Below are 19,623 nucleotides of genomic sequence, written 5' to 3' on the forward strand. Positions count from 1 at the left end.
TTAATAGCTAAGATTTCACTGAAATCTAACTCGACTACGCTGCTTTACCGTTTGTAGGTATTTATTCTGATAAATTTGTTACATTTCCGATGGACCCAACTTTGTCAGTGCATTCATTGGCCTTTAACTTAATAGTTCGTGAATTAACTTCGATATAAAATAAACAAAAATGTATTATCTCCGTGAGTATTACGATATGATTGTGATTTATGGAGAGGCGTCACAAAATTCTGAAGAGGCCAGGCGAATTTACGAGAATCATTATCCAGAAAGACAGCTTCCAGCCCGACAAACATTTGTCCAATGTGCCCAAAGACTTCTGGATACAGGTAGCATAATCCCTAAATATCAAAGACGAGGTCAAGCGCGAGAAGTCGGTCCAGAAATTGAAGAAGAAATTTTAAATCTTATCGAAGAGGATTCAACAAGAAGTACAAGGAATATTGCCCATCAAGTAGGTGTTTCCCACTGGACTGTACCTACAACGCTAAAAGAAAAATTGCTCTACCCGTATCATGTACAAAGAGTTCAAGCTCTTTTACTAGCTGATTTTGCGCCGAGACAACAATTTTGTGAACATTTTCTTGAACAACAACAAGAAAATCCAAATTTCCTGCCTGCTATTTTATCGACAGACGAAGCTTGTTTTACATGGAATGGAATTTGGAATTTTTACAATTTTCATAATTGGGTGGAAGAAAATCCCCACGCAATAACCTAAAAAAACTTCCAACAGGAATTTTCAATTAATTTGTGGGTTGGGATAATGGAAAATCAGCTTATAAGGCCATTTGTTTTACCTCAAAAATTAAATGGACAACACTATTTAAATTTTTTAACCAATAATTTGCCAAATTTATTAGAAAATGTGCCTCTTCAATTGCGTGCGATTATGTGGTATTTACATGATGGACCTCCAGCACACATAAGCCGTCCAGTTGTCGAGCGCTTAAATAAGAACTATGGAAACAGTTGAATAGGAAGAAATTGTCCCAATCGTTGGCCTGCCAGATCTCCGGATCTTAATCCTCTAGATTTTTTCTTTTGGGGTTTTATGAAAAATTTGATTTGCGCTGCCGAAATAAGGGATGAAAATCATTTGCGACGACGCATTTTCGATGCTGCCGATCATATCAGGAATATTTCAGGGATTTTTCAAAGTGTACGGGAAAATTGGCTAAAACGGTGTCAAGTTTGTATATATTCAAATGGTGGACATTTTGAACACTTAATTTAAAAACCCAATAATAATGAAGTTATGAAGTGAATGTGGTGAAAAGGTACTAGCGTGATGCTACTACATATGCACATACATAGGTAGGTACTTGTTGGATTTGTTAAATTACAAATCTATGTACAAAACTAAAATCTAAATAGTAATAGATCAATAATAATTTCCGCATTGTTGACTCATATTGTGTACGCATCGAGCTGATTCAGGTGTGTATAAAAAGGGAAATATTTCTTGTAATCTTTCGTGATGCTCGTACCGCAGTAGTGTTTGTGCCGTTTATAGGCAAAGTCGGTTAGTGCATTCTTGTTTTGTTAATCCCAATTTCCTCTAAATATCCTCGTAATTTCCAACAGTACTATTAACAATTGACAATAATAACTAAGGGAAGTAGTTTCATCTAACTAATGAAGAATTATTTGAAGTATTTTTAATTAGTCCCTTAGTACTTTAACAAAATACCTATGTAAATACATAGCCAGGGAACAGAAAGAGAAAAGTCGTGCGTAAACACATAGTTTTTGTCGCTGTTTGGTATCAAAATAAACAAACACACGATTTTAGAGGTACAGTTACGTTTAGGACTTAATGTAAGTTCAAAAAAAATTTTTTTAATATATTTATTTTATTTGCAAAAGACGTGTTGACACTTAATACTGTATAAGGATTGATACACGGGAAGATACTTGAAGACTACTTGCTATCTTAAGTGACACAATTATTTATATAAAAAATAGTGCTAAGTCTGCACAACACGTATGGCTCGTGTTATTACATAGGCACGGGTGGCGCGTGTTGTGCTTCTGAATAATGGGCCTTCTATAAGGTGGTCATATAACTGTACGATGTGACGTTGCTAATTTCGAAGAGAATAACATAATTTCCGATCTGTTTTCCCGGGAAATGGTTGGGTTTAGGACACCTGTTGTACGGATTTTTTTTGTCTAAAATTATGTTCTCTATAGTTGATTAAATTTACGAACGTTATTGCACTAACACCCTGTATATATAATAATGGGAGATATATTTAAATAATATATAATATAATCCATACATTAACTTTTCAAGGGGACTGGGTATTGCGTTCCTGAAAAACATGATGATTCTTGTTGCACCAATAACGGTAATAATGCTTGTTAACACAACCACTTGAATAAAATATGGACTCACCGCAAAAATTTATATTTTTCAACAAGATTTGGAATAATGGTATTTAGTGCTGCTATGCTTTCACAAAATTCAATTCTGAGATCGGGATTATACTCAACCAGTGCCTGATGAATTTGTATTTTGTACGAATGGCATTTACATATATTTGTCACTTTTGCAATAGAACCGATTGAAATTCCTATTTGTCGAGACACTTTTCTAATTGATGTAGTTGGTTCAGTCACAAATTGCCACAACACTGCAATTGTGGCAACCTCATTCAACAATTTAGTTTGATTCCGTTTTAATTTTTTCTAAAAGTTGCTTCTCGTGGACTTGACAAATATTTTTTAAAGATATTTCTCGATGAAAATCCTAGCAGTCTGTTGAGGGGATATTGGTCATTTGCACCATACATTAAAACAATTTCTACTTTTTTACAGAATACACCATGTTAATCGAGTTGCTAATTTCACACTATCAAACACCATTTAACAAATACTAAATAGCGAAATATGTGTAAAATGAGTTTCTGTCCTAAATGATGAATGGAATGTGTCCCATATGATGAAAAATAATTAATTACTTACTTCATCAACAGAAAAAAATAGTAAAAAATCTGAGAAGTTCGAAAATTTATTGCGTGTATTTGAAATCGTGGTATCAGTTTTTCCTTGATTTTCCGAAAACGCTTTGGCAAATTGAATTTCTTAATGCACAGATATTTTCTACTTTCAATTACTTTTAATATAAGGTGCAACTCGCTGGGAGGTGCCATTTAAAACTGTCAAGTGGTGGAAGCAGGGTGACAAGAAATGACTATTAGGTTTAAACAGATGTCAAGCGTTCCCCTCGCAAGCTGAATGGCCACCCTAGTCAGAACTTTTATACGTATTTCCATTTTTACGACATTTGGAAAGGTAAATTTTCAAATGAACACACCGTATATTGTCATACATTCGATCATGCTCCAATTGTAACAAATAACCAACTCAAAGAGATACATTCATTTCACCGTCTTTATTTAACCCGTATACACTCCCATTATCGATGATGACCCATCAGTTTACTCTGTAAAATACAATCATATTATATCTCTGTTTTTGTTATTTGAATACTACATTTCCACATATATCCTTTACATGTACGTGCCACCTAATTCGATACACACGCAAAAATCCAAACTACAAACTATAGATAAATTTATTCGCCTTTGCAGTTGCTAGCGGTTATCTTTTACCACTTTATCAGAAGAAGTAAGCCGTCTAAATGCCGTGCAGATATATTCGGTTCACATGCCGCCACAAAAAAATAAAATGTTGCCTCCAGAGGCCGCAGCGCCGTAGTTTTTTCACGCCGAGTTCTAATCGTACATAGCTTGGACGATGTTTGCTGGGAAGGCAAAACTAGATACTTATTATCATTTTGAAGTTGTTACACGTATTTAGGTAACCTACTTTTCCTTAACATTGACTCACCTTGCACAAAAATTTGAAAGGAAATGGCAAGAAATAAAAATCTCCTCGGAAGCTATGTAATTATTTCGTAATAAGAACAACGACTTACCTTAATAAAAGCACACTGGCTGCTACTATTGTATAAGCCTGCAAAGTGCCTATAGACATCATATTCACAAGTTGTGATAAGTCAAAAAGCGCGGCCATCAAACCTTTAGACATTAGGAGTAACAGATGAGGAACACATCTGCAAAAACTTCAATTTGCCTTACCTGTCAACAAACCAGCTAAGAGCGTTCCCACTACAGGTGATTGAAATCTTGGGTGTACTTTGGCCAAAAACCTGAATACCAAGCCGTCCGAACCCATAGCGTATATTATTCTTGGCAATGGAAACATTGCTCCAAACAAACTAAGAATTTAATTCGTACCAGTTCACTACTAAAATGTTTGGGGAAAATAAGAATTACCTAGCACAGAGTCCAAAGAGAGCACCAATTGCTACTATCCACTTAGCCCAGTCCCAACCTATAGTTTCAAACGCTTTGGGGATCGGAGCATTGTAATCCTAAACATATTGAATATTATACCATGAAGATACATAATTAAAAATACCCAAATACCTGTAGATAGTACGGAACCATCAGCGTTAAAACGGTCGCCACTCCGAAATATGCCAAAAAAATTATTGATAGTGATACGACAATCGATAGTGGGATGGATTTACGAGGATTTTTTACCTCTTCCCCTGTAGTTGCTATGCAGTCGAAACCCACAAAACCGTAAAAACAAGTCGCAGCTCCTTAAAAAAAATAATAATTTGTGTTTCTTTGTTTTAGTTTGTCAGCGGAGCAAAAAATAATTACCCACCTTTAATCATTCCTTGAACACCCCAAGGAAAAAATCCCCCATCTCCTATTATGGTAGAGTTAGTATAATTTGTATTATTAGTGGTTATATGCCAGTTGGCGGGATTTGCTAAAAAAAATAACAGAATTATTTCAACGTTAAGGAAAAGTGATTTTTTCCCACCATGAAGCGCACCAGCGATTATTATAAATATAACCACTCCAATATTTAAGCAAGTTATAATATTATTGGCTTTGCTGCTTTCTCTAAGACCAAATGCTAAACAAACTGAAAGAAACAATGGTTAAGTTTTGGTTATGTTCAGCTTGTCCATTTGTGGGGTTCAAATATGAGGATCTCGATAATCATAAAAGATATGAAGACGGCTAAATGAAGACAAAGTTGTGTAGTATGGCGTTCAAAAATAGAATCTGTTGTTTCAAAATTTGAAAAATTTCATTCAAAATTTTTCAAATTTTGAAACAGCAGATTCTTGAACTCCAAATTGCCCAATTTTGCCCCAATATAACCAACCTCGTATCTTTTATGGTTAACTAATTCTCCATGGTTGAGCTGCAGAAACGGACACCTGGCATATGAACTTTTTACTCACTGGCTAGTAATATCGAGATACCAAAGGAGAAGAAATCAAAATAGGTTGCAAGATAGGTAACATTAATTGGAGCAATCGTCCGGAAGGTGTTTTGAAGTGTGTTGTTTAGTAGGGTATCTAGATACAGGCTTAAACCTCGTGCCACACTTGCAGACCCTGAAACAGACAACAGTTTAGAAATAATATAAGACCGAGTTATTTAATGAAGAATTTTTTAAACTTGGCTCTCATATATTCTGGTTACACATAAAGAATGAATTTATGTCACATTAGTGTCTGTATAACGTCTATGTTAATTGAAAACCTGAAGCTATCAAATTTGCCAAAATGCCTTGCAAGTTAAGATACTCTATCAGAAACTTCAGTCGCCATTTCGACCACAAATCGACGGAAAATTCAGCAGCATAAGATAACCTGTACTATTCTACTTTGACAATCAATGACATCGATCAAATATTTGACATTGACAACAAACGATAGTACAACAGGGCAGAGGTATCAAGCCCCAACTATCCGATATTCACAAATACAGATTAGAAAAACAAAAATTAGTATCTAAGTAAGATGTAGTAGACAAGTATAAATCAAAATTATACCTGAAACTAGACTTAGTTTTTGCAATTTATTATTGTTGAGTCGATTTCATTTGAGCTATGAACATAAATTAAAGATATATTACTGATATCAACTTTATGATCAAAGATAAGTCTTAATCATAAAACCTGAGATAGATAAATTTTCTGGATAAATAAAATATTTTTCCCGTAACCCTTATATTAAAGCGAATGCTTTCCGAGCACTAGCTGAACTACTGTAGATTTGGATAAAATTTCTTAAAAATTCTTAATTAAACTGACATTAATATTTTTTAAAATAATAACCGAAAACTGCATCGGTAAGGGAGGATTCTGGAAAAACGAGAAAATTTTTTTTTAGGAAAACACGAGCACCTTTTGCTTGCCCGAAAAAAACTAATGACCAAAGAAAATTGAAGAACTAATGGCATGAAGTGAGGAGAAATCAAAGGATTCTGACTTTATTTAAACGACGGATTGATGCACCAGTTTTTATCAAGATTATATACCTAAATCCACATATATTTTTGCGATGTTTGCTTCTAAAACTTTTGCACGTCGTTTCACAGCTCTTTATAAATTACATCATGTGAATAATCCTTTTTAAACATAATTAAATCATAAGATTTAAAAGATCGGCCATGTTTCATTTCTAATGACACGTTTGTATCGATCCAGATAAGGAATTTACATTGGAAACTTCTAAGTCAACTGTATTTTTCAGAAAATTATTAATCAAATAAAAACTCTATTAAGGTGCAATTATAACGAAATATCCCATACGGGTGTAATACATGTATCTATGTATGAACTATTTGCTTTAAACTGACACTTACATTATAACTTAAAAGCAGCAGAAAACGACTTACGATGGGTTTAGTAGCATCCAATTACTAGCATTTGAAAATCAACATACTATTTAATAAGATAATGTTTACTATATCTTTTATAATCAGCTAATGGTATTAACTTTCTAACTTTTTATTAAGCATAGCCAGAAATTTGATTTAAGGAATCGAGAAAATTATTTGCCGATTCCTGCTATTTTGAGTACCGGTTAAAGTGTCTGTTAAATAATAATTGGCAAAGGTCGAGTCTTTGACAACATTTCTATAACATTGTGCTGTAATCTATTACCAAATTATTATTACTTTTTATAATTATCTATATATCATTAACTAACACAGGATTATCGATTTATGTTGAGGCACTCTAAATTCTCAACAGCTGCACATTTTTTAATTGAACGTTCAATTTAGAGTTACTTACAGCTAAAGGGGTGACAAAATAGCAAATTTATTTTTATATTTAAACAGCGTTTTCTTTCTAGCTTATTTCTAGGTTTTTTAATGAAAATGCATCGTTTTTATTACAAATTCAAATAAATTTGACAGAGACAAACAAATTTCACTTAAACTATTTTTTATACAGGCACAAATTAAACAGATATAAGGTGAAACATCTAAAATTTAAGTTTTCATTTATCTGTTTTTATCAAAAAAACAAAATGAATAATGGCAAAATGTTTATTATAAAGTGGTCAAAATGATTAGCCTCAACTTCAATACACTTGTTAATTTTCCTTCCAAATGATCCACTATATTCCAAAAGAGTTTCTTTATTAACAGTGCCACAAGCATTTGTAATGCGTTCTCTCACGTTTTCCGATATAGTTGGATTTCCTGATAAACTTTGTCTGTGAAGCATCCCTATAAAAAATCAAGGCCCGTTCAAACAGGTGATCTAGCAGATCAAACAGAACCACCTCAATTAATCCATCGATAAGCAAAATCTTGATTTAATGCTTCACCGGAAATTTTGATATTGTGGGCGGAACAGTCGTCACGTTGATTTCAGATGTTTAGACTTTGTTCAAGTGTCGCGTCTTTAAGTAGAACTGGAAGATGTCCAGAAATTCTCGATATTTTCGCCCGTTCAATACTTCGTCAATTAAATATGAGCCAATCAATTTATTTCCGATAATTCCACACCATATATTTGTTTACCAAGAGCGCGGATTTTCCACTTCTCTCAAACAGAGTGGATTTTCAACATTCCAATAATGCATATTATCACGGTTTATCTGTCAGTGATTTGTAAAACTGGATGCATCAGAAAATAGAACTTTTAGGAAAAAAATTATTAATTTCAATTTTATTACTTGTCCATTAAGAAAATATCACTTGATTTTGAAAATCATCACCAAGAAGTTCTTGCATGCAAAAACGGGTAAAATTTATGTCGCTTCAGTATTGTTAAAATACTATTTTTGGAAATACTAGAGTCTCGAGAAAGTTTCCGTGGGGAATATGACAATCTGCAGCAACTGCCGCTAATACGGAAACTATTATCTATATCAGTTAGCATACGTTGTCATAGCTTCCTTAGGAGACCATACACTTCCACTGTCTTTGAATTCACTTACAACACTATAAAAGGACGCATTTGATATACATTGACTCCCTAATATATTCGGATAGTTACACGTAAAATCTTCTTCTGTGTATAGTGATAATAAACATAAACAACTAGGAAACGGGACTTTGGTATATGTTTCGTGTTAATTTTTTCTTACTAATAATGCGGAACATTAGATCCAACACAAGACGCGCTCTTATAGACAAAACTACGATCTACTAAATAGGTCCGAATATTTTTAAGACCCCAAAAACGACCTGTTTGTGAAGATATTTCAGTTTTTGTATATTTTGACACTAAATTATAAATATATTTTTGCATTGTTAGTAAGCAAAAACTAATACCAAACATATACCAAAGTCCCAATTCACAATTGTTCGTTTTTATTATTACTACACACGAAAGAAGATTATAAGGGTAAGTGTCTAAATAGTTTAGGGAGTCATTGTAGCATTTCTATCGGGAAAACTTTCATCATACAATGCAACAGCATCCGTAATATACTTCTCCTGTATTTACTGTACAGAAATTCCATTTCAGCTTTTTCTGCAATAGAAAGACGTTTTATATTAGCCACAAGATATAATGGACATTAAACTGAAACTCCGTATAAATTGTGATCTTAAAAAAGACCAACTTAAAATTATAAAAACTTATACCAATTCAAAAAATGAAAATAAACTCCGATCGACTATCAATGTCCATAATAAAAAAAATTATTATTGAATACATGTTTAATTTTTTTAGGTAATGCCCAAACTTGCTTAACTTGCACTTGCATAAAAAAATGTTTCAAGGAAAAGTTGTTTGTCTCTGCCAGAAGCGTATGAATTTGTAATAAAAACGATATATTGCTATGAAAAAATTAGAGGTTACCCACCTGCAAATAACCTGGAAAACTGTGTTTAAATAAAATATGAAAATTGCTATTTTGTCACCTCCTTAACACTTAACAACCCTAAATTGAACGTTTGATTCAAAAATGCACCGTTGTTGAGAATTTAGAGTGTCTCAAGATGAACTGACTACTCTTTATATAGAAAGTCAATAAAGTATTAGCTAAGGTCCAAAAAATTTGTATGCAACACCAATTTGTTTTTAACAAGGCTCTCCAAGTTTCCAGACCTTGCCCACGGCTTAATCCACTTGGCTGGCCTTGTAAAACACTACTTTCCGGTTTTCTATCGTAAATGCTTATAAATGAATGGGTCTTACCGATCACGTATTCCAAGATTAGGTTCCATCCTATTACGAATGCAACAAACTCGCCCACACAGACATAACTGTAAATGTAAGCTGAGCCAGCCCGGGGTGCTCTTGCTCCGAATTCTGCATAACACAATCCTAAAAGCATACATAATATATTCCCTCGTTTATAATATTGTTTTAGATATGTGCAATGGGAATAATAATAATCCGTACATATCAACACTGAAACCCAGCATTTCCACCAACAACGATTTATACTTGAATAGCTCAACTATACACATGCATATATGAAGCGTTAATTAAATTTAACGCACGGGGTTAACCTCACAGAAACCATTATTAGAAATACAACCAGATAATATACGGGTATTTCAAACTGCGTCAGATATGCATATTATTAAGCTTTACAACATATTCCATGGACACACACTCGAAACCACATGTATTTAAGCTTGAGATCCCTTGAGCAAAATATTCACCTTAACGAACTTATAACATTGGAAGTTATAACAAACTCGTACTGTAACAAGTCACCTACCTAGTGGACTTGTCACGTAAATAACTATTACTTGCCAAGTGTTAAAAATTAAAATTTAATTCATACTGATGTAGTTCGGCGAACGACGCGAAGCGATGGTCAATAAACAACCGTGTCCGCTGAAGAGTACAATATTTTTCCGATGACCGCGTGTGTGTTAATTTCGCACTGTACATATACTGTCTTTCAATTTAATTAAATACAGAGTGTCCGAAAAACCGGACGAAGCAATAACTCGGTTTATTTACGAAGGGATTTTGATGAACTAAAAATAAAATAAAATGATATTTTTCAGTCTACCAAGCAACGTTAAAGATATTTTTTTTACCTCAACTTCTCCTTCGGGTGTCAACTTCAAAATTTTAAATAAAACTCCAATTTCTTTGACATTTTTTGATAGAGAATATTTTTCTGAATTTGATGATATACAGGGTGTCTCTAAAAGGTCTGTACAAAATTCTACCACAGATTTCTGAGGTCAAAACATGACGATTTAACCCAATTTACCTTAGTCCAAAAGTGGACGGTTTTCGAAATACAGGGCGTCAAAGTGAAAACAAAAAAAAGCAAAAAAATAAATTTCTTCGTTGGTAATGCTGCTATCTACACAAAATGTCGTATCGGGCGGTTTTTGGGGATAAGAAATCAGAATCCGTTTACATTTTCGATGCACAATGTAGAGGGCGTTGTCAGGGCTCGATGAACCCTCTTTAAAAGAGCATAACTTTTTCATCACCCGGTATAAAATTTATTTATGACTAAACTACATTTTTTAAGAAAAAAAGGTCTCTTGTTAAAAATCTCTACGAGGCTTCCTTCTTGAGATATTTGAAGCTTAAAGTTTTAAAGTTTTGTCCTCAGAAATCTGTGGTAGAATTTTGTACAGACCTTTTAGAGACACCCTGTATATGACAAGTTAATGTTAAAATAATTTTTAACTGACAAAAAAATTGGACAATATGCGTTACATATGTAGCCACCTACAACCTAAATTTCAACATTATGAGTTATGTAACCATCTTTATCAATATGAGGCCATCTGCGTCATTCTGTGGTCATATGCACTCCATTCCATATCACCCTATTGTATCATCTTGTTCAAAGACGCCCGGCGCCATGGGCAGGCCATGTGATACATAGCAAGAAGGACCAAGGGGGGGGTTTAGGGGGGACCTCCCTTGACTATTGGAACCACATCGTTCTTCATCATTATTTTCTGTGAGCAATTACGTTGCAATTGTAATTATTGTAAATTAGTTCCCAAAAAAATATTCTTCTGAATCTAATAATATATGACAAATTAATGTTAAAGTAATTTTACACTGAAAAAAGTGAAAAGCTTTATTTTTTTGGATACTAATACAGTGGCTGGAACGTTACAAATGGGATTTTTCTTCTCCATTTAACAACATATTTATTCAAATTGGCACTTGATAATTGTCGCCAATAACAACGCTAATAAATATTTTTATTGCACTGAAGAATTAATTTATAACAATTAAACTTGCAGCACAACTGCTCACCGAATATTATGAGGGAGAACGATGTGGTTCTAATAGTTAAGGGCGGCCTTATCTTGTCCCTTCTCGCTGCATATCATATGGACGCCAGTTAGTCATGGTATCTGGCGTCTTTGTACAAGATGATGCACTAAAATGACAAAATGAAATTCAAATGATCACAGAATAATGCAGATGGCTCCATAACGATGCAGATGGGTGCATAATGTCCAAATTTATAATACAGACGGCCATATAATTCATATTGTTCGAATTGTTTAAATATTTTTCTGTTAAAAATTGTTTTAACATTAACTTGTCATACATCGTTAAATTCAGAAAAATATTTTCCATTAAAAAATATGAAAAAATGTGGCGTTCCACTTGAAATTTTAAAGTTAACACCTGAAGTAGCCAGTTTTTTGAGAACACCCTGTATTAGTGTGTTTACAAGTGAACGTGGGGCAAGAAGTTTTTTTTTAATACGATATAAATGCGCTTTAGGCGACAAATCCAAGTTTGGCAGCATGCAAGAACCTGATGATGGCAACACTGCGTTTCTCATCCAAACTTTGCAAATATTCAACTACAGAAATTGAAATTTTACTCAGTTTAAATTTACATCCAGTATATTTTCTTATAGCTAAATAATTGAAGTTCGGTGCCGTATCTGCAAAGATTTCGAAATTTGTTTTTAATACTCCAAATTCCTATTTAGTGAGATTATAAGTACGATTTTAATCATCCGACATGGAAATTTCATGGATCGGTTTACAGGTTTATCGCAAAATATCGGGACAAAGAAAATCCTCTAACGTTTCATAAAATAAAATATATGATCAATATCTACAGAGTGCAACCAACAGGTGTAATGATGAAAGATTCCGGCATTGCTGTGGGGAATTAATGCCATGAATTAAAATTTAGCTACTAACATTGGGGTCATTAAATACAACGAACAATTATCGATGATTAATCTATGCAAACTGTAAGAAAAAAAAATTCAATTAGTTTAATTGTTCAAAGTCACCTTACTCCTGCCCAATAATGGTCATACAAAATCTTAAATGAATGATTAAAACTCACGTGCTTGGAAATCTAATCAATTGCGTACTTTTCGATAAAATGCTACGTATACTATACAGGGTGTTCCAGATCAAAGTGCAAATATTTTAGCCATGGTTTCTACTATTGAGATTAACAAACACGTATTTTTTATTTTTGTCTAAAAGTCTGTCATTTAAGTTCTAGGGCTCTTTGAATGTCGGGCCCCATTTGGATGAAATGATTCATGTTGAAAGAGCTCGTCAACGGATTGTTATAAAATTTGGTGTACAAACAATTTTCAATCGTAGCAATTCGCAAATACAGAAACGAAATATACAGCTTTGCCATAACATAAATATAAGGGCCGGACTATGAATATAGGGGCCCGTATTTATTTAATTGTTAAATATTTCGATCAAGTGATTACATTACTTGATTATACTTTCCATTTAGAAATTGTTTCGCCTCTTGGAGATTTTTCGCAGAATGCGTCGTTTTCCCATAGTAAGTTTAAAGCAATTCTTACTTATCTTCCTCGGATAAGACCGTGTCTGCCTAAAGTTATTTATTGAATTATTTGAAACAAAATAACAAAGAAGAATGAAATTGTACACTATAAAAATTATTCAAAGTGACTACAAATTCCTGAGCTCTTTTTAAATAATAAGGGTGATAATTTTCTTGACATAAAATTCTTTGAATACTACTTTTTGGGATCATTAAGTCATGCTCAGCATTTCTTAAATTACTAATTTTATTATCCAAAAAATAATTTATTATTTCTTGCTCGTCGTCTACCCCATAATGCTTAATATTATGATTTTCTCCTCATTGAGGAGCGAAGCAACCAAATTCCCTCAACCTGATACGAACATTTGTAAACGTTCTTGCATTTGGAAGTCGTCGATTAGGAAATCGCTGATGATAGAGTACTCTAGCCCCATGAGCATTTTGTCTGCACTCACCATAAATCAGGTGAATATCGACATACTCGGAATTGCTAAACGGAAGAGCCATCATAAAACAAATAAAAATTAATGTTTATGTTATTTTGTAATCAAATATGACAATAATAGCATTAACGAGTAATATCTACTGCTAGTTGACCACAATATGCCAGAAAATGGCAATCAGAATGATTGTTTTGACAAGAAGAATGATATGGCTATTCGAGCCGTGGCCTATTTAATAACAACAAATTCCTGCAATAAAAAAGACGTAAAATTTGGAACTGCTACTACGAGAAAACGAGGCATTTTGCGAAAAATCTCCAAGAGGCAAAAAAAAATTTAATTAAAAATATAATCAAGTAATGTAATCATTTGATCGAAATATTTAACAGTTAAATAAATACGAGCCGCTACATTCATAGTCCGGCCCTTATATTTATGTTATGGCAAATCCGTATATTTCGTTTCTTTACTTGCGAATTGCTACGATCGAAAATTGTTTGCACACCAAATTTCATAAGAATCCGTTGAAGGGCTCTCCAACATAAATTATTTTATCCAAATGGGGCCCCATATTCAAAGATCCCTAGAACTTAAACGACAGACTTTTGGACAAAAAGAAAAAATACGTGTTTGTTAATTTTATTAGTAGTAATCATAGTTAAAATATTTGCACTTTGATCTGGGACACCCTGTATACAGCTTATTTCATTAGCTACGTTAGCTAGAATTTTTGGGAGAACCCTTTCCATAAACATCGTAAAATAAATTTACAAAAAATATATTACTAAGTTTGTAAATAAGAACTTTAGATGATATTAATTTTGCACAATACAATAATGTGCGTGTTCTCTATTAAAAAAACTTGCAAAAAATCGATGTAAGTTAGAAGATGTGTATAATCCTACAAAGTATAAAGTGAGTAAGATCTGAATAAATCACGTCATCGTGACAAAACCGTATTAATTGTGACTAACGACATTTACCCAGAAATTAATTAGATCCTTTATCAGTTTATTACTTTATTACAATGGAACGCGTATACCAATTACACTAAAGTGATGCTAGTGAACTTTGAATATAATAATTTTTTTTTCACTAAAATAAATTAGAAATTATGTCAGGCATTCTAAAAGGTATGCCAAGGATAAATTTTCCGAATAATAAAAAAATAATAATAAAATGAAAAGCAAATTGTATCAAGCAGGGAGGTATTGAAGTTAAACGAATCAACAAAAATGTATGCTGAATGACAATGGAAGGGATGTTAATTCGAGATAGTGTATTTTTATATGCAAATTACAAGTTTTTATTACAATATAAAATAATTTTTTCGTAACAAATGTTGTTTTATTTCGTTTCTATTCCACCTTGTTTGTTTTTTTTTCTATTGTTTACTAGAAATTGTTGCTCTTACTTATGACTTCTAAATGGGACTTCCAGTATTTTAAATATGTTTAGTTCCGGCAGAAAATTTGCTCCATGTAGGATAATTTTTTTGTGATTTTAGACAACCATGTCTTTCATTTTTAACGGATCGTGTAAACTTTGGTGTCAAAACGTGAAGATAATTAAATTTCTTTTTGAGAAAATAAAGACGATTAATTGGAAATTTAAAAAAAAATGTGTTTTGACGTTGACCATATTTCTGGAAGAAGACAACTTATCATCATCGGCGAATGATGAGAAAATGCACGAGTCCCATGTTATAAAAAATTAAATATTCCTAACAAAATTTATTTAAATTTAGTTTGGCCCCACGATATGAAATTAATAGAATATTGTAGTTTATTACAGGTAGTGTTTGATTTATTAAGTAATTATTTTTTTCATTCAAGTTTTACAATGTCCGCGACCGAAACAAAGCACTTTTTCCAATCAACCCATTTTTGGCAAACCGCTCTCTTTTATCAACATATTTGTTACCGTACCAGAAAGTGCATACACAACATTGTACCGTTATGGCTGTTGTCACCAAAATGACGACCCACTATAGGTTATAGGTCCTGGTACAACAGACACGCATATCTTGTATAATCCAATAAAATCCAGAATGTCCCATTTAAAGAGGTGATTGAATATTATTCAAAAACGGTACGTTATATAAAAAAATAAAATAAAAGTTCCCCGGTAAAGAGCGAAACATGTCTTGAAGATAGTGACTTTTAGCCAAAACATCACTTTCAGGTCATTTCAAGAGCAATTTTTTTGCCAAATGACAACCCCGTATCATTTTTACAGATCCTCGTAGACCTTTAAAAAAAGAATATCTTTTATTTAAACAATTTTTTTATTAGACGTCTTGCTACAGAGTTATCCCTGGTTTTAGTCCAGTTTTTGAGATCCTCGAAATTATTGTATTGTTTTTTGTAGAAAAGTTTTGCAATGCAAATTCTGTTCAAAACTCATAACAATTCTGTCTAATCAACAAAAATTATTTCTATGATTTTTTTTTAATTGGCAAATTAATTTAAAATCCTGATTTGACAAACTTCTGGAAATAAATGTTCAAACGAATGCTCTTTCTGCTCCAAACACGTCTCAACTCTTATTCGAACAGGATTGTTTACTTTGCGTAACGTCTCCCCGTTTATCAATTGACACGCATTTTCAATGTTCTTTTTCATGTCGTCTGCAGTTGTTAGTACTTCTGCATAAACTTTGTCCTTTAAAAAAACCCTAGAGAAAAAAATCTAGTGAGATCCGATCAGGCGACCTAGGAGGCCAGTTCATCGGACTGCCTCGTCCAATCCATCCATCTGGATACATTTTTATACAGAACCTCACGAGACACTTTAGAAAAATGGGCTGGACAGCCGTCATCCTAATAGCACATCACCCGTCTAATCGCAAGTGGAACGTTTTCTTACAATTCAGATAAATAAAATGTATAAAATCCTTCTAAACCGTTTTTAGAGGAGGATTTTTTATATCAAATTCAGCCCTCTCATAAATTTTAAATAGCACAAGGAGACATATGAGATATCGATCTAAAGTTATTTTTGTCTTGTAAACAACTGCAGTTTTTTTTTTTATTTCGATGCCCTGAGAAATCTACAAGAAAAAATATATTTGAAATAAAAACGCTTATGTTCATTTTAATTTCAAATTAACCATAAAAACCATAAATAAATAAAATCAAATTTTTTGTATTCGATTAATGATGAAAAGAGCAAGAAAAACCAATTGGTCGATGGCCCTTGACGAATAAAGATTTTAGTTACTTTTGTTGTAGCTGTTATTGATAGCGAAATGAAATTTACTAGATAAAAGCAACGACAAAAAATGCAATTACAGTTCTTTTTGAAATCCAACATATTTACTGCTGTTTTTCACTTGTCACCACTAAACCGTTAGCAGTTTCTTCTTAAATGGTGTAAAAATGTCCTTGAAGTGATGTATTGTATCAAAAATAAAAGTATAAATTGTTGCATGGCGTATCGAAGTCATGATTCTGGTAAAATCACAGCACAAATTTTCAATTCATCCCATCCTAAGAGAAATGGAAGCCATCAGTACGTTAGACGACTCATGAATAAGCTTGTTGCAGCAGGTTCATTCTTAAACAAGAAACGCGAATTGAACCGGTCAGTTGAAATGAAACAGTTGAAGTGGAAATTATGGGTCATTTCTAAATTGATAACACATAATCAATTAATGCAGTGTCTCAGATTTCTGGTGTATCTGCTTCCAGTGTTCAGCGAATTTTGAAAAAACACAAGTTTCGTCCCTTTAAGTTGACGCTTGTACAGGAGTTAAATGAAGATGATTTTGACTGTTGAATTCAATTTTGTGAATATTTTTCCAAGAAACTTTATCAGAATTAATATCTACTGTAGAACATTTGTCTTTTGGACGAATGCACATGTTGTAAATGTACATTTTTGATTAATGGTGCACTGAACAGTCACATTTGTTGGTGTAGCGACATTAAACCTCAATTAATCAGAAAATTTCATACACACACTCCTCAAAAATTGAATGTTTGCGCCAGAATTCTATGCGACAAACTTATCGGACCATTTTTTATTCAAGCAAATCTCGATTACAGCAATTATTCAGAATTGTTGATGGACACTACTGAACCTATAACATAAATTTTTAGAAAATTACGGTAATTTAATATTAAATTAATCAACCTTTCGAGACGGTGGTGCACTCTCTCACTGTGTTGTTACTACTCATATTTGGATAAACGTGCTCCTGGACATTGGATTAGTAGACGCGATCTCGTCAAAAGGCCACTCAGATCACCTAAGCTAACCCCTTTAGACTTTCTCTTGTGAGGCCATTTAAAATCGCCAATGTACGCTATACAACCTCAGACATTAGAAGAATTGTGCCAGAGAATCGCAAAGCAATGACGATAAATTACACCTGAGGCCTTCGCTAATGCTGGAACAGCGTTTTACGATATACTTTATCATCTTTTTCAAGCGAATGAGGGACATTTTGAGCAACTCATTAAATTAAACGTAATTCTGTTTAATATCAGCATTTTTATTTCAGTTAAATTTTTTTCTTGCAAATCTCTCGAGGCCTCAAAATAAAAACGCAGTTGTGTACAAGATATAAATACCTGGAATTTGATGGGTCATATGACCCCTCGTGCAATTTAAAATTTTCGGGGAAGTTGCTTGGGCGCGGTTAAGAGTGAATTTTGGGGGTTGAATTTTATATCAAAAATCGACCTCCTCAAAAACGGTTTTCACGCATTTTCACAATTTTATCCTTTTGCTGAGAATTATCCTGATAACGCGCCATGTGTCGACCGATAAGAAAACAAAAAAAAAGTCAAAATAGTATTGAAATCAAGAGCAGGAAGCTGCAGAAATGAAGAAAACTAAAATATTCGAATGCTACAATTTCACGACATCAACACTTGATCAGATAATATTATTGTTAAAATCCATCCATAATGTATTTGGACTTTTGGACCCTATATATTTTGACAAAGAAGTATCTCTTATTTGCGCATACTTAATTGCTCATCCACGTTATCAATTAGCTTCTTACTGGGTCCCATTTTAACTTTGTTAAAAGTGATTAAACTTTAATTTCTAATTTTTTCTTCGGTACTAGAGACTTCCACCAAACATTAACCTGCATTGAAGACGGGAGAAACACTCTCGTTAACAAGACGAAGAATTTTGATGATAGCAGTACGGCAGCATTCAGTAAACATTTTAAAATTATCACAGACAAAAAGAAATTCTTTGATGGCTCATAATACTAAGAGATTGAAAAAGACAGAAACGATTTTAATGCGTAGTAAATGAACTACTTAAAACAATTTGTCTCATTTGATCTTTATATTATACGGCGTGTCCCATTAATTTCAATTATGTACAATGTCAAGTGATTGTGGGAAAATTGTAATTAAAATACACATGAAAATAAAATATTAAAAGCAATGGGGGCCATTCAACTTAAATATTTTCAATATGAGACTGAAACCTAAAGTATTCAGATAGATCACTTTTAATTTACTAAGAATACTATATATGAATGTATGTTTTGGCGGTTTTCAAAACAGTTGCCCAAAAGTTTATGTTTTTTTATGTACTTGTAAACGCAATAATCTATAGATGGTTTAAACAAAATATCATTTTTTTGTAGAGGATTACAGAATCTGCTAGTAATGTGGGCTTGACATAAAGCGAGCTAAGTTGCCCACATGGTGTCGGGTTGGTTCCCTCCAGAGATCTCCGAACTACCAACTTCACAGCTCTTCATTCCGATTCCACACTGAGGCTCCCGCCGGACATTTCATCGGGCGAAGCAAAATAACTGATTTTTTTATTCGTCTTAATAAGTGAAGATATAATGTAAAATATATACTACTTCCGTGTGGAAGTTATGGATTTTCAAGATGCAAAAAGAATAATAATTTAAATGTTAATATCTCAAAGATGGTTGGAAATCGGAATGAAATATACTACAGAAAACATACTTAAAACTTTCAAACAAATCCAAAAGTGCAAAAATATACAAGACGTTCAGTTTAAAATAAGAGTCGCCCTATACTTTCGCTCTAACTAGAAACACCCCCCTCTGCATTTTTTTTTTTTTTAGTTGAATTAAGACT

At 33.0% G+C, this 19,623-nt stretch overlaps 1 protein-coding gene and 2 long non-coding RNA genes across 7 annotated transcripts in view; 2 read left to right on the forward strand and 1 right to left on the reverse strand.

The window, feature by feature from the left end:
• LOC136348735 (high affinity cationic amino acid transporter 1-like) overlaps positions 1-19,623 on the reverse strand; it is a 36,431-nt gene that overhangs the window by 13,988 nt on the left and 2,820 nt on the right. For 3 of the 5 annotated variants that reach the window (XM_066299851.1, XM_066299850.1, XM_066299849.1), the window contains 8 exons: positions 9,508-9,636; positions 5,300-5,455; positions 4,870-4,974; positions 4,708-4,815; positions 4,461-4,639; positions 4,308-4,405; positions 4,110-4,249; positions 3,947-4,049 (listed from right to left, as the gene is read on the reverse strand). In XM_066299851.1, coding sequence (XP_066155948.1) covers positions 3,947-4,049; positions 4,110-4,249; positions 4,308-4,405; positions 4,461-4,639; positions 4,708-4,815; positions 4,870-4,974; positions 5,300-5,455; positions 9,508-9,636 — 1,018 coding nt within the window. The remainder of the gene's footprint in view (positions 1-3,946; positions 4,050-4,109; positions 4,250-4,307; positions 4,406-4,460; positions 4,640-4,707; positions 4,816-4,869; positions 4,975-5,299; positions 5,456-9,507; positions 9,637-19,623) is intronic. The other 2 variants (XM_066299853.1, XM_066299852.1) reach the window with 1 other exon arrangement.
• LOC136348754 (uncharacterized) lies at positions 1,504-19,582 on the forward strand. Its single transcript, XR_010733715.1, has 3 exons — positions 1,504-1,525; positions 18,618-18,712; positions 19,155-19,582. It is a non-coding gene; the product is annotated as an uncharacterized lncRNA (long non-coding RNA).
• Positions 5,695-6,507, forward strand: LOC136348756 (uncharacterized). The gene is made up of 2 exons (XR_010733717.1): positions 5,695-5,858; positions 6,236-6,507. It is a non-coding gene; the product is annotated as an uncharacterized lncRNA (long non-coding RNA).

The sequence above is a fragment of the Euwallacea fornicatus genome, chromosome 35, assembly GCF_040115645.1.
Source record: "Euwallacea fornicatus isolate EFF26 chromosome 35, ASM4011564v1, whole genome shotgun sequence".
Taxonomy (NCBI): domain Eukaryota; kingdom Metazoa; phylum Arthropoda; class Insecta; order Coleoptera; family Curculionidae; genus Euwallacea; species Euwallacea fornicatus.